General features: G+C 49.4%; 1 protein-coding gene across 3 annotated transcripts; it reads right to left on the reverse strand.

The window, feature by feature from the left end:
• Positions 1-246: 246 nt before the first annotated feature.
• Positions 247-13,125, reverse strand: HBEGF (heparin binding EGF like growth factor). Of its 3 annotated transcripts, none has more exons than XM_059888201.1 (7): positions 12,467-13,125; positions 11,886-12,220; positions 11,515-11,688; positions 8,470-8,647; positions 3,033-3,188; positions 2,118-2,208; positions 247-1,704 (listed from the first exon to the last, which is right to left on the reverse strand). In XM_059888201.1, exons 2-6 carry the CDS (start codon positions 11,929-11,931, stop codon positions 2,136-2,138), a joined length of 627 nt encoding a protein of 208 aa, XP_059744184.1. In that variant the 5' UTR covers positions 11,932-12,220; positions 12,467-13,125; the 3' UTR covers positions 247-1,704; positions 2,118-2,135. The 3 variants fall into 3 exon arrangements, with proteins under 3 accessions (XP_059744184.1, XP_059744183.1, NP_001137562.1); XM_059888200.1 differs by lacking the exon at positions 12,467-13,125 and adding an exon at positions 10,150-10,203 and having other exon boundaries at positions 11,886-12,237; NM_001144090.1 differs by lacking the exon at positions 12,467-13,125 and having other exon boundaries at positions 1,029-1,704; positions 11,886-12,212.
• Between the last annotated feature and the right edge of the window lie 2,681 nt (positions 13,126-15,806).

Consider the following 15,806-nt stretch of genomic DNA (forward strand, 5'->3'; position numbering starts at 1 on the left):
AATAAAAGTCAGATTACCAGTTGCAGCTCTGTCACTTACCAACTAGGTATCCTCAGGCAAGTTACATAGACTTTCCAAGCCTCAGTTTCTGATTCTGGAAAAATGGGACAACAGTAGCTCCTACACAGGATTGTTGGGGATACTGAGATAGTATAAACAGACTTGATGTAGAGCCCAACAGAGAGTCAGGGCTTAGAAAATACCTACATTAAACCACTTCCCAGTTAAAACAAGCACACAGAAGACTACAGAGTAAGGGTTATCTTTATTTGAATTGCAAAGTATAAACATGAACCAAGTTTGGAAATACAGTTTTAGAAATACAAGTTTGGAAATACAGGTTTGTAACAGTTCAGAAATGGCACCAGAAACTTCCAGAAGGGACCATGACAGCATACCTTTGTAGTTTGGGTGAGGTGGGTGGGATTACACAAAAGCCCTCCCCACCTCCATCCTTCTCTGTAGCAATTGGTAGGTTATCAATTACTAAGAACAGTCAGCTCCAATGTCTCCTGTTCCTCCTCAGCCTTTTTCTTTGCAAATACCTTCTCTAGGTTATCCCCTGCTGCATTGACCCCTGTATGGAGTAGCACCAGAAGAACGGCAGGAGTAAGAGAAATGTCTTGACACAAGGGACAGTGAGTTCCCACTCTGTGGACCTGGGCCCACAGAGAGTGAGGGGCCAGGAAAGCTGGAGGCATGGAAGCCCAACCTCTTCTGGGATTGGGCAGGGAGAGGACACAGGATAACACTGATATCTGTTACATCTTGACATCAGCACCGCGGGCTTTCAAAACACAAACGGTAGACACAATCGCCTAGGCAAGACTGCAGTCCAACTCACAGAGTGGATCTGACAAAGTTAATTCCTACATCCTGACCATACAGAACTCCCCCTGTGGCACTCTGATCATGGAAGATCTTCAGAAATGTGGACAGACAATGGATGACTACAGATGGGTCACAGAGCCATCTCATGTTTGCAGCAGAAGAGTCTAATGTTGAGCCAGATGGTGGGGGATGTGGGGTGGAGGGCCAGGAAATTGCCAAAGTAACAGTCTAGGCACTTGAAAAATTGTTAGATTGTTAAAAACTAAATAAATTAACATACATAGAATAAAATAAATATATAATTTAAGAGGCATTTTACAAACAAACAAACAAAAATAGTTGTTATTTTTCCATCTGGGTAGAAGTCCCAAAATTCAGAGTTCTCAGGTCTATGGTATTTCACAGTTAACCCATCAAATCCAGCGCTGGAGGGTCCAAATGGCAGATCCCTTGGTGGTGACTTGAGTACATGGCTTCTCGATCTTTATTACTTTCTTCCAGTCCCCAAATCTTTCTTTCTTCCTCTCCTTCTGTTTTTTCAGTCAAAGATCCTGGAGCATATGGAATTTAACTGGCATTTTTAATCCAGAAGAGAAGTGTTCAAACAAACGTATGGGGGTAAGTAGGGCTTGGTGCAGGAGAATCAGGACACGAAGGTCCCTCACTTTTGCTTTCTTCTGACCCAGATCCCACTGGACATATTCTGTTTGGCACTTGAAAGCTCTGGTATTTTGGCAAAGCAATTATGGGAGGCCCAATCTAGATGGCAACTGGGGATGAAGGAATCTTCATGGCTAGTTGTGAAGTCCTTCCCCTCTGTAGAATCTGTGATCAACTTGTATCTTCTCAGAGGTAGCAGTCCCCAGCTGATTCCTAAAGTACAAGAAGAAGGTATTTAAAGCTGGATCCAGCTTAAGAGGTCTTAAGAGTCTCCTAGGTCCAGCTTTAAGAAGTGGAAAATCTAAAAACAAACAACTACAACAAAAAGAAGTGGAAAGATTTTCTGGGAAGGGGTGGGAAGGAGAGGAGAGGAGGATGGGAGAAGCTGTCTTCTCAGGCATCTCTCTTGGGTATCTCTCTGGCAACTTTCACCCTAAGTAGAGATGCAGCACTGACAACCTTTTTGAAAATAATTCCGCAATGGGTCCCTGACTCCATGGAAGCCTGCCCCCTAACTTCCAGGTCAAGAGAAAAATGCCTAGAAAGAAGAATCCAGCATGCTTGGATCTCTTCCTAGATCCAGGAAAGGCGGTGATGGTACCATGGGGCAAAGGATGGACCATTACCTTGAGCGCAGGTTCCTCTCAGTGGGACGTAGTCATGCCCAACTTCACTTTCTCTTCATTTTCCACGTCATAACCTCCTCTTCTGTGGTACCTGAGGAAGGTAAGTTTTGTGAGCAAGTTCTGCCTGCTGTAACAGGGTGTGGGTTCCAGAGCTGGCCCTCCTAAAAGATTCTGGCGCAGTGGTTCTCTTCACACTTGGAAAAACCCAGAGGACATGGTGGGTCAACAGACCTCTGCCCAAAGGTCCAAATGCCCATATCCAAAGGATGCCCGTCTCTTAATTGCAGGCCACAATTTGCCAAGAGTTTTCATCTAATTTATACAATCCTCACAACATGCTTATGAAGTAGGGGAACAGAGATTACAATCCCTGGAAGATTACAGCTCTTAGAAAGACAGGTAATTAGATCCAGGTCTCACAACAGATGAGCTGCACTGCTTATAAATGGGCACAGAGTGATTAATAGGTCCCTCCGATCTAGAACAGAAGCAGGATCAGAAGTGTGGCCTGAGGTCCGGATGCCTCAGATTTAGAAAAATATACCAATAGCACCATTCGTGCTCTGTTGACCAAATCACATCCTGATGCCAACAGAAAATAGAGTCAGGAAAAAGAACTGTGTGAAGATGTGGCTTCATGGGAGGGCTGCAGAGCCTGCTAGAACAGGACCTCCTATGACCTGGTGACTTTGGCCCTGGGCTCTAGACACTGGACATACGTCATACCAAAGAAGCCAGGCTCTTGGAGGGCCCATACCCAGGAATGTCAGTCAGGCTCTTAGCCCAGGATTTGGCAGAGGGTAGGGGGAGTAGGAGGTGGGGTTGGAGGTTTGGAGGGCTCATGTGACCATCAGATAAAAGATCCTAACGAAGGAGAAATAGAAGTGATTTTCAGAAACAGCCTGTAACACTCACCAAAACATGAGAAGCCCCATGATGACCAGCAGACAGACGGATGATAGCACCACAGCCACCACAACCAGGATGGTTGTGTGATCGTACGTATATAAGCGATTTTTCACCGGGAGGCTCAGCCCATGGCACCTCTCTCCGTGATAACCTGGGTGGCAGCTGGTCCAAAACAGAACAAAGCAGAGACAAAGTTAGTGGTCTGGTTTCACTCCTGATGATGGGCTGCCTACATAAGCCAAACTCCACTCCTCACAGCTTCAGCCTCTCTGTCTCTGTGATCCCTGTTGCTCCTCTATTCTTCTCTAGTACAAGGCTCTTTGGAAGCCCCTCTAAAGGCTCTGTGGCCTTCCTCCTTCACTCCAAGCCCTCCCCTTCTTCATTCCCTTTGGTTTTCTGGCCCCAGAATCCTGCTCCAGGCAGGAAAAAAGAAAGGACTGCAGGTTTTGGCTAGACAGGTTCCACGTGTGGATGATTAACTACATGTGTGTAAAGATGTTGTTTCAGTCAGTTCTGAGGACTTAGACACATGGGTTGAACTGAGGGGATTCAGTATCACTCTCTCTAGTGAGGCCCCTCATCACTCTGACCCAGAAATAAACCCAGCCTTCCCCACCGATGCTCCCAGCAGCCAGTCCCTCTCTGCCACTGCCCAGCCTATTAATAGGCCTTGTTCCTTTGCCAGGAGTCATTTTTCTCAAGTTTCCTTCATTTAACTCCCAGCTCCCCCTGGGTGCAAGGCCCAACTTGAAAGCTGAATTCTGGCCTTTGACCTCTGAACATCCAGCTATCATCCCAAGACAAAGCAACAAAGCAAGAAAAACATCTTGCCCAGCTGTCCTGCCAGCGCATTTTAGATCATCAGAAACAACCCCCTCGGCTTTTTTCACTCAAGAAATAAATCAGGAGCTTCCCTGGAGGTCCAATGGTTAAGACTCTGTGCTTCCAAGGCAGATTTGATCCCTGGTCAGGGAACTAGGATCCTTGCAACAGGGCATGGCCAAAAAGAAAAAGAAAGAAATCACAGGCAACAGCCTCTTCTAACACAAAACTTTTCCTGGAAGCTCTTGGGAAGACTGAGAAATGCGCACTGTTGATCAGGCACATTCACGTCCCTTTCTTTATCTGAGCAGCCCACAGATCCTTTGATGTAGGTAGGAGCCCATGTCACAGAAAGGCAGAGAAATTTTCCCCATGGTCACACAGCAGGGCAGAAACACAGATGCCGACTGTCTGACGCTGAACTCAGCATGCTGCTCACTCGCATCCACGAATGCCTAGTCAGGGATGTGGTGGCCCTGTCTGCCCATGGCCTTTAGGCCATTTGCTGCAAAAGGAAGCACCAAGAAGTTGGGGGCCCTTTATTCTGAACTGCACATCCTCTGGGGAGAAGGTGAGGCACCTGGTTCCTCAGAGCAAAGCACCTCTTTTTCCTGTGGAAGGGTAGCAGGCAAGTTCCAAGGAACAGACCGACGCAGGCCCAGGGGCAGGCTGCCCCTGCCATCCTGCCCAGCACCTCTTTCTCTCCCATCTCCTGCACGTTTTGAGAACCATCTCATTGCAAGATAAAGGTAGGTCAGGCCCACAGCACAGCACACAGTTCCGTGCCCAGCCTCTCCACACAACTGTCCCATCGACCCAGGTGGGCAAGACAATGACCCCTCTTCCTGCCGGGACATACAGGATGCTCTCAGGAGCACCCTGGAACATCACCTGTGCACCACACTTTACAAGACACTATTCTTATCAACTAGCTTAACTAAGACAACACCCTGGTAGGCAGCGATAGCCTCTTTTACATATTGAAAGACTAAGATTAAGGTCAGAGGAGAGTAAAGAATTTGCCAAATGTTTCAAAACTAGAGAGCAGAAGGGCCAAATTCCAAATTCATAATTCTTTCCATTCTGAACACTGTTACCCCAAGGAAACACATATCTGATGGGCTTGATGGATTTTTGGGGGTTGTCTGACTCTGATTTCTTAATTATTAGTATCTTGAATGATAAATAAATAATAATTAATAGCACACATTATAGGTTTACTATGAGCCAAGTACTGTGCTAATGGCTTTACAAGGATCACTTCTTCTTAAAAATATCCCTCTGAAATAGGAGTTACTATCTCCATTTTAAAGATGAAGGGACAGAGGTTGGACTTCTGTTAGATAACCTGCCGAAGACTACACAGCGTGTAAGTGGTAGAGTCGAGTAAGGATTCAACCCAGTAATCTGGCTGACTTCAGAGACTGTGCTTTCCTGGGGGGAGGGGAGCTGAAGTTGAGTCTGTTTTTCACTTCAAGCCCATCATTCAAACCCCACAGGTACTTACTCAGATGATAGAAATAAAGCTTGGTCTCAGAGTCCCGCAATTCAGTTACATAATCCCTCCACCCCCTCCGCCACCCTGAGTCAAAAGGATAATAATGTAAACATCCTAATATTACCCACCTCCCCCTCCCTTTGTAGACAACTCCTGGCTCCCCCAGGGAAGGGGCATTCCAAGCATCCCAGGGTGGTGACAAGATCGTGTCTCTTGCCCAGAGCCGGCGACCCATCAAATTGGGACGTGTTCCTCCTACCCAAGTCTGTGGCCCGTTTCAGAACGTGTATTATAACAGAACCCTCTAGAGTCCAGAGACATCTTCCAAGTTGGATTTCTCCATGCCTATCCCAGGAGGTGGAGGGGCACCATTTGGCAGAGGGGACTCTGCATATATGAGTTCCAGACTGGCTCTGCTACTATTTCTAGCCAGGTGATCTGGAGCAAGGGAGGGTCACGTTTCCAAGCTTTGATTTTCTCATGTGAAAGACAGGAATAATAAGTGCCTACCTCACTAGAGCTTTATGAAGATCAAATGAGATAATATGGATAAAAGCACTGAATAAAGGCCAAATCCCACTTGTGTGGGAGTTAATCAGATTCCAGAGGATACTGCCCATATCCTTAGGAAAGGGGTACCAGAGTCAGAGTCAAGGGGAGGGGGGCTCGCTATTGCTTCTTGGCAACTGGGCAGCGAGGCCAAGTAGAGCCCTCTTTCAGCCCTGAGTCCTCCTCAGGCTAACTGTCCCTAGGCTTCCTCCAGCCACAGGAAATTTTGCAGTCAATTTCTGGGTCAGCAGCTCGTCAGGAGCCCCAGGAAACTGCTCTTTGAGGGTAACTTTTGGCTGGTGACACAAAAGGGTTTTCCTGTGGATGATGGCTGTGGAGGGCTGGTTTAGGAAGCCGGCCAGCCTCAAGCTTACCACGGCAGCCTGGACACACCCTGGCTGGCGGTTGCTGGGTCTGGAGGCTAGAAGGAGCCACAAAGGGCCCCAGATTTAGGTGCCCAGATGTCACATTCTCCCAAACCAGGAGCTCTATGTCTTTTTGCTGTCTGCTGCCCTGAGTACCAAGGGCTGGAGGCAGGAGGCAGAAAAACCAGACACAGAATCCAGCCCCTTGAAAATCTTGCCTTGGAAGCAGACAAAGTAGTCACATCAGACTTCAACATGTTCTTCAACTAGTAAAAGCCTTAAGAGACCTCTAGTATAATAGCTGCTCTCTATAAAACTGTGCTCCAACTCTGTAAGAACAGACGGGGAAGAAGGAAGCAAGCCAACACCTAGTGCAGCCTGGGGGCATGAAAAGCATGTTGGACTGGAAGTTAGGCACCTGAGTGCCTGTCCTATTTCCACCCACTTTATTTAGCTGCTGATCTCAAACCAAATCATTTCCTACTTCCGGGCTCCAGTTTCCTTATCTTTCAAGTAGAGACAGTAAGCCCTGCCTAACCAGCAGAGTGTTTTTGAGAATACAGGGCTATATTTTCCCATCCCCTAGAATAACTGGCACCAAGTGGGTAGTCAACATATACCTGTTGGGCTCAATTCATATTAAATGTAAACTGTTAAGCTCCAGGAAAAAGGAGAGAAGGCATCATCACAGTCTTCATCACCATCCCTAGGAGCACCTTGGCCCTGGACACCATTACCTAGGTTCTTTGGGCTTAGGTGGTCGATCGAGCCCAGGTGTCCAGGAGAGCAGCCTTACAAGGGTTCTCAGCTGAGCAATGGAAGTCCACCCACCGGTGCCCTGGCCAGTTCAGCCCAGACAGATTCCTGGCCTGAATCCATCTTGACAACCCTCAGAGTGACTGCCTCCACCCTGTGTTAATGAGGCCATTTTACAAATTTAAGACAAACATTCCCTGCCCTGTCCCCAGACCTCTGGAAGAATAATATGGGAACTGTTTAGGTTACTCTTAAGCACCCCCATCCAACACCAAGTTCCTGATACAGATATTAAAGGAGACGACCCACAAGTGACTGTGGACATGGAGAGGGATGATGGATCCTACTGCCAAATACAGGGCAACTCTGCTATATGAGACCAGATGGCAAAAGGAAGCTTTAAAAAAAAAAAAAAAAATCAAAGGATCTGTACCAATCACAGAAGCAGAAGTGCCAGGCAGCCAAGCCTTCCTGCCACGCTGGGAGGCAGTGTGCACACAGTAGTTTCCTGATCTGCCCAGAGTCTCCCAGGTCACAGAGGCTGCCTCCCCATAGAAACTCCAGCCCGAAAGAAGACAGGGCATGATTGCAGCCTGATGTGGGTGTGGGTCTTGGGTACAGTGGTGACATTATGCCTGCCACAGAGCATGGCAGTGTCGTCATCCCTGAGGGACTGCCAAGGCAGCCGTTTGCTGGGCTCAGCCTAGCAAAGTAGCTGGGGAACCCATGGCCCCTCCACCCACACCCCTGCCCAGGGAAGGGGTGGTGCCGTCTGACCGGGGGCTGATGCCTACTGAGATGGGTTCTATTTTCCGTTAATCCTGCACAAAGGAAGTGTTCTCCCACCCCCATGGCCAAAGGTCAATACCCACCACGTCCCTCACATCCTGGCCCTCGCTGGGGTGAGGAAGAAGGGTTTCTCCCTGCTCCCACAATGATTGCTTTCTGTACAATCCTGCCATGCCTTACAATTAACCCACATCTGCTCACTCACATGCACATTTGTCTGAGCACACCTGCACAGCACACGTCCAAAGGCACCTCGTACCTGCCTGCAGGACTTAGCAAAGGAGGCCACGGGAGCTGCACTCCGCCCAGGAGCCCCACTCTGCCGTGTTTCCTACTTGCTTCTCCCATCTGGAGTAGAGCATGAGGCAGAGATGAAGAACCTGCCTTCAGGTGTCAGCTCTCCTAGTCACATGCTCATTTCTGAACAAGCAGGAAATGCCCCCAAAGATGAAAGAGCGTCACAAACCCACGCCACAGGAAATTGCATCCTATGTTGGGGGGAGCCCCTTCCGCTGACTAAAAATATTTCCCCTCCTCCCAACTTCCTCCCAGAGGGTGAGAAGAAACTGAGTGGATTTATGAATTCAAGGAACAGTGATAATGGAAGAACAGCCACTAGGCTGACAGACCGAGCTGATAACAGCCACAGGGAAGGGACACTTACATGCAGGTTGGAACCCGGAGCTCCTTCACGTATTTGCATTCTCCGTGGATGCAGAAGTCCTTGTATCTCCGAAGACATGGGTTTCTCTTCTTCCCTAACCCCTTGCCTTTCTTCTTTCTTTTCCCACGCTCCTCCTTGCTTGGTGTGGCCAGAGCTTGTGGCTTGGAGGAGAAAGCAGCTGCAGTAGAAAAGTACCCTGTTAAGTCTTTGACTCCCTCAAGGGAAAAAAAAATCAGAACAGCACAGTGTTTGGAAGGACACTTTGATTCTACCTAAAGTCAGTCTGGGCAGACCACCCAAAAGTGGTAGAGGAAGTAGAGGCTGGTGGGGGGTCCCAACGAAGGTATTTCACAACCTCATTTTAAGAATCTCATTCTAAGAATGCTAGCTTCAGTAGAGTAATTGCAGCTGATTGGGCAATTCTACCGACCTCACTCCTACCCCTGTCTATACTCAGCTCCTACTCCCCCATACCCACTTGGTTCTATTTTGGCCTTAAATTAGCCTCATTTCCTGATGTTGCACTCAGTGACCCACTTACAGGAAGACAGTGTCAGAGATAAAAACTGCTTCTGGAGAAGGCACTTGGAGGGTATTTTAGAGGAAAGAGGTTTCTAAAATAATAATAATGCCCAGGCGGTACCCTCTGGGGTACCCTGTAGCACCAGGGTACCATAAGCCCAGACCAGAACCCAGCTCAGGGACAGCAAGCAGGCCATCCTTGGTCAGACACTTGCTTCTTAACTTAAAAAAAATTTTTTTAATTTTAATTTAAAAAAATATTATTGATCTATAATTGATTTATAATATTGTGCTAATTTCAAAGAGCCTTGCTTTTTTGACATATTTACCCTGCTCGGGTAAATATTTACCCTGCTCGGTGCTCTTTGCAGTTCACTACTTCTCGAAGGCCCATTTACATTTATCCCCAGATGTCCTGTTTATTGCTTTCTAGGATGGGGTGCCCAAGAGGCAGAAAGACGGAGAGCAAAGAACTATCAAAAGGAACTAGAACAATGATGGCTCTCTCCATTCTTTCCATGCTTCAAAGGAGAAAAACAATCTCACACAGACATCCAGCTGGGACTGACCTTGGGCTATGCCCATCAGCCCAGGGGTCTGACGCCAGTCTTCCCTTCCCTGTCCCAGCAGAAGAAAAGGTGCCTGCTGTCTATGGCTATAGGCACATGTCTGGCAGAAGGGTGAGCATCATACATTATTAGATTGAAGGCTTAGGATTCTGAAAGTAGAATTTACTTCAAAATATATGGCTTTCCATTTTCAGATGAAAAACCTGAGGTCCCAAAAGGTACTGACTTGACCAAGGTCATGCAGGTTGGGATCTGAAATGTGGTCTCTGGACTCCATATCCAGTGCTCTTCCCCAACACACTAAGCTGCCTCATACACCCCAGCAGTGTCCTCCTCCAGACAAGCCCAGAGCACTTGGGATGCTGAGCCAGGAACCAGACAATGAATGGGCTCTGAAGTCAGCAGAATGGTGCTCGAATTACAGCCATGTGATCCTGGGCAAGTCCCTTAATCTCTCTGAACCCTGAGGTTCTTGGTAAAAAGTGAACAGGCGTTCCTATTTCAGAGGGTTGCAGCAGGATTAATTAATTCACAATAACATGTTAAGTGACTAGAACACAGAAGACACTTAGTAAATGGTAACAGTTACTTATTTCAGGTGACAGGATCCCTAGACTTGAAAAATAGTCTTTGCCCAGCAAACCTGAGAAAAGAGAAGAGACAGGTGCCAATAGTCCCATAGTCCCCTGTTCCTACCGTGCAGACCCAGGCCCCTTCAGAACTCAGAAGAAGCAGATGCTCAGAGGAAATTAGTGACCACAGTTGTGGTGAAACTGAGGCAGGAGAAACGAGCCAATCATAAAAGGGAGGGAGAGAGTGACAGGGTGACAGTCAGGCTCCTGCTGGGGAGAGGGAGCAGTGAGTCAGGTCTGCGAGGTATGAGGAGCAGCTGTGTGGGTGGAGAGTGAGTCACAGCCCAGCTCTGCCCTTCCTAGGAGAGGGCCAGGAGAATCCAGGTTGTTCAGGCCAGGGGTGATCCCCGCCCCCTTGGAGGGCTACTGTGAAAGGATGGAAGGTGAGAGCCCAGCCTCAGCTTTGGAGTGGACAGCACCTAAGGTAATCCCTGGGTAAGGAAGAAGAAGAGTGGCAGAGAAGCAGGCAGAGTTAGAACAGGTGGGTATCTTTCCAACCAAATATAGTCATTCCGGGGCTCCAGGGCTCAGTCCCTGCTCCACCCTCAAGAATCTCTGCAGGTGACTGGGGGCAGGGAAACAGGCAATACTGGAGGCTCTGGACTCTGCCCTGCACTTGTATGTACTTGGCCACAGCACCTTTGCTGGTTGAAGGATCCCACCTGGCCCTTCCTCCTCTGGAGCCCCTCTCAGGGCCTCCAAGTGGTCAGGAAGTATCCAGGCTTGTGAAGGATTTGTGGACACCCAGCATATCAAAACAGCTCTCTAGGGTCCCAGTGCTCGCCATTCACAGCCTCCCCAAGAGGTGCCGGCCTCACCTGGCAGGACCAAGTGTTCCTCATTCCCCACTGTTTCCCCAACCTGGAGACAGGTGGATGCAGGAGACTAATCCTGCACACCTGGTATGTGCCTAGCACCTCCACATCTGTGATTTTATACATAATAGTCAATTAATGTGGAAATTAGATCTTGTGCACATTTTTATATAGAAACTCTAGGGAAAGCATCTCAACCAGTCCTTGTTCCTGTCACCTAGCTTACCTCAGAGAAGAACACACAAAACCCAAGCACCTTGCCTGTCTCAATTTGCCCCCAAGTATGCAGAAGGGCAGCAATGTGGCATGTGAGACCCGAGGACAAAAAAGATAACAGGACCTACGTTCTAGGATCCCCCAGGGAGCTTGTCAGGCCAAGAGGCTTTTCCTTGAAGTCCTCTCTTGAAAAGCTCCAAACCACAACTGTGCCCAATCGGCATAAATGCCAGATCCTATGATACTTCAACTGACCACCAGGGTCCGAAGATGGGCAGCCCCCACACGCACCTCTGAAAAGGTCCAGGTTTGCCTCTTCCAAGTCCAGGACTTCCCGGCCTTGGCCACCTCCCGCGGGCAGCAGCTGGTCCGTAGATTGAGTAGGGGTGTCCAGATTGCTGGTTCCAGCAGCCAGGCCTCTCCGAAGCCGCTCCAGGCTCTCGCCAGTCACCAACGCCGAAAGCACTGCGGGTAAGGGGCGAGGCCGCCTCAGACCCCCAGCCCAGACCCCAGTCGCCATGCACCGCGGCCGGCTCCCGCAAGCCAGGGAGCACGGGCCCCACCAAGTGGCTCGCGCCGGGGACGCTGCAGCGATCTTCCCCCGTGCCCCCAGCAGAGTCCCCATCCCCCCAGACCTCCGGGAGCGGCGGCAGCCCGCTTACCTGCAGCAAGAAAGAGCTTCAGCACCACCGACGGCAGCAGCTTCATGGTCCCGGACTCGGCGGAGGCGAGGCAGCAATCACTTTGGGGGGCGGCGACCACCGGACGCTGGCACGGGAGACGGGCGGGAGAAGCTCTGGAGATCCCGGCGGGCACGGTCGGCTGCCGGCCTCTGGGTGCAAGCCTGCCTGGGATTTGCGCGGAGCTCGCGGCCGCTGGGCGTCTCTCTATTCACTCCGTCTGTCCGACCGCCCGAGCCCTAGTGCCTCAAGCAAGAGAGCCAGCTGCTTGCCGCGCGCAGCTCCCTGGGTCGACTGAGCACTCCTCGGCGTGCAGCCTGGAATAAGGCTTCGGGAGGCGCCGAGGCTCCGCCCCGCCCCCCGCGGCCCCCTCCCGCCTCCCGCTCTGGGATGCCGGCCGGGCTCCAGGCGCCGACCGCTCAGCCCCCGACCCCGCGGGCGCGGCGGGGAAAGGGGGCGGGAGAAAGGGGCGGCGCTCACATATTTTGGGACTAGGCCAGTGCAGCCGCGGCCTGACTGTGGGTAGGGCTGCTGACCGGCAGGTGGCGGGGACCAGTTCCTACCTTTCCCCAAATGCTGGTCCGCCGCTGCAACCTTGTGACCGCTGAGCTGCGCTTCGCCCTTGGACACCCCTCGTTTTTTCTTCTCTTCCAGGCCTGGTCTCTTCGGTTATCCGTGCTCTAAACTAGAGATCTCCGCCCATGTCTTCTTCTGAGTTTCAGAAACCTGCTTCTTTGCCTACCCACAAATCAAGGAGTAAATAATAATTAATTCATTTATCATTTAAAAATTAAACACATGAATGCCAGCAAGTGCAGCTGCAGGCATCTGGTATCAACCCAGCAAAAGCAAAGGAAGTTAGTATTCTTCCATCCACTGGAGTGGCTTCTTTCCATCTTTGTCCCAGATGACATAGTCTCCATTAGGATTTTTGAACTCTGGATTATAATTCCCAGGCTTCTGGGATTGAAGAAACACAGGCTGTGAAACAAGCCTCATACTTTTCTTTGTCTTTGAACGCCATCTTCTTCAACAGAAAAGCTGAGCCCCCTCCCACAGGACCCAGCTGGCTGGCCTACGTTGCCACCTTCAACAGGTGCCAGGAGATTGATGTGTTTCTCTAACAATCTATGTATTTTTACAGAAATCCTCTGGAGTCAATGTCCTGACCCAAAGAAATAACTCTCAGTAGGCATTTCAGCTCCCAGGGACATGCTGGGGCGGGAGTTGTATGACACAAGGCTGGGTTGGCATTCAGAGCCCTCAAATTGTGCCAGATAGAGCTGCTTGCCTGCTTCAGCCCATGTGTAGGGATAAAAACAGGCCTGCTATTTATACACAGCCTGTTCCACTCTCCCTCCCCATCCATAATTCTGCAGGAGTCCATGGGGCTCTGGCTTCTTAACTTGCCCCTAGCAACTACCCCCAGGTTTAGGTTTCCACAGTGCCCTGGAATCACTATAGACCTTAGCTGGAATCCTGACTTGGCTTCTTACTGTGTGACCTTGGACAAGATGTTTAATCTCACTGAGTCTCAGTTTCCACGTCTCTCAAATGGGAATAACAAAAATAATAATGCCTACTTTATAGAGAGCTTCTTGAAGATTGATCAAGGGAACAGACATGTTCTAGTAAATGTGCCATATTATTATCATTATTATTACTAAGCATTCTACATTGACCATTCCATTTCCTTAGAGACTTCTTTTCTCTCCCTTCCCCACAAGTCTGAGGCTTCATGTGTGGTTGGGCTGGTTTTAGGAGGAAGCTTACCTATCACCTATTTGGCCAAGCGCCACTGTGGGATTGTTCCTTTGGGTGATCAGTATCGGGCCTAGGACCTCAGTAGACAGTCACCACCCAGGCCACACCTTTGTTCTCCTTCAACAGCTGCCTGACAACCTGCTTCCCCACAACAAAACTGCCTCAGGGTTAGGGCTCTCCCCAGGGGAGGGTGGGGGGAACACTTCCTGACACGCAGCCAGGTCACCCCTCCCCCGGCCCCTGCCAGGGCCACACCCTGCTCTCCTGTCTCAGCCTGCCTCTCACAGGCTCTGTCCTTCCGCCCTCTCACCCTCACATCAGTCGTAGCCCATTCACGGGGCAACTCCAAGTTTTCATCACACCTGTGAGCCTCACCCCAGCTACGTTTGTATGTCATTCACTTTTTACAGGAAGGACCTGGAGAAAGAATTCAAAAGGCCTGGAATGGTTTGGGGACAGTCACTTCTCTCAGAACTTTGAGTGTCCTCTAATCTGAAAAAGAAATCACGGACTTACCTGGTGGTCCAGTGGTTAAGAATCCACCTGCCAACGCAAGGGACACAAGTTCGGTCCCTGGTCCCAGAAGATCCCACATGTTGCAGAGCAACTAAGCCTGTGTGCCACAATTATTGAGCCCACGAGCCCCAACTACTGAAGCTTGCGGCTAGAGCCTATGCTACGCAACAAGAGAGTAGCCTCCACTCATCACAATCAGAGAAAGCCCACGCACAGCAAAGATCCAGCTCAGCCAATAAATAAATTAATTTTCAAAAATAGAAAAAGGAGGGGCTTCCCTGGTGACTCAGTGGTAAAGAATCTGCCTGCCAACGCAGGAGATGCGAGTTCAATCCCTGGTTCAGGAAGATCCCACGTGCCACAAAGCAACTAAGCCCAAGAGCCACAACTCTTGAGCCTATGCTCTAGAGCCTGGGAGTTGCAACTACTGAAGTCTGGGTGCATAGAGCCTGTGCTCCTCAACAAGAGAAGCCCGCAGTAAGAAGTCTGCACAACAACGAACCCAGCAGAGCCAAAAATAAATTAAAAATATTTAAAAAATAGAAAAAGGAATCACAATTCATTCTGGGGCAGTATCATTAACTCATTTATTCCACAATCACCGAACACTTTTCAGGCACTAAGAGACAGCAAAAAACAAGACAGCCAAGGATGTGCTATTATGGAGCTCACATTCTACAGTAGGGGGAGACAGGCAACACATTAAATAAATTAAAAAGGAAAATAGATCCTATGATGACAAATACTAAGATGAAAGTTAAATTTTAATGGTATACTCTAGGATGCTATGTCCCAGTGCTCGGAACAACACTTTAGATTTGGTGACTGATTAGCAAAGGTCTTTCTGAGCCTGTGACCTGGAAGCTGATGCTTGAATAACAGAAGGAACCAGCTTTGTGATGATCCACTGCTGAAGTATTCTAAGCAGAGCAACTCGGGCAAAGACTTTGAGGTGGAAACAAGCCTGGAGCACTCAGGGAACAGCAAGAAGGCCAGAAAGGAGGGAGGGTTAGATAACATTAAAGCAAAGACCAAGGACAGATAACAGAGGATGTTATAGGCCCCAGGTTGTTGTTATTGTTTATTTGCTAAGTCATGTCTGACTCTCTTTGAAAGCCTTTGAACTGTAGTCCACCATGATACTCCTCTGTCCAGGTAAGAATACTGGAGTAGGTTTCCATTTCCTTCTCCAGGGGTCCTCTCCTGCATTGGCAGGCAAATTCTTTATCACTGAGCCACCAGGGAAGCCCCCAAGCCCCAGGCAGATGCTGGTTTTTATTCCCTATCTCTGTGAGCATCAAAGGCGATGTCAGTGGGAAAGCACAGTTATAAAGGATTCTTTCACCTCCTCCCCTTTCTCCACCCAGGCCTCCTCATGCTCTCTGGCATTCAAGCACCAAGGACACACTCCTGAGGAAGCAGACAGGCCACTCTGCTTTCCCTAACTATCTAGTGATGGACAATGGGCAACTGAGGCTTGGAAACCTGCTGGCCCTGGGCCACCAGTGAGTCCCAAGGGGGCAAATCCACAGCAGAAACCCTGGCATCCTGCTTCCCAGCTCTGTGCTGGCTTCCCAGGCCTCTGGAAAGGCAGGCTTCATGGGACCCTGAGTGTCACTGACT

Source organism: Bos taurus, chromosome 7, assembly GCF_002263795.3.
Source record: "Bos taurus isolate L1 Dominette 01449 registration number 42190680 breed Hereford chromosome 7, ARS-UCD2.0, whole genome shotgun sequence".
In the NCBI taxonomy this organism is placed as follows: Eukaryota; Metazoa; Chordata; class Mammalia; order Artiodactyla; family Bovidae; genus Bos; species Bos taurus.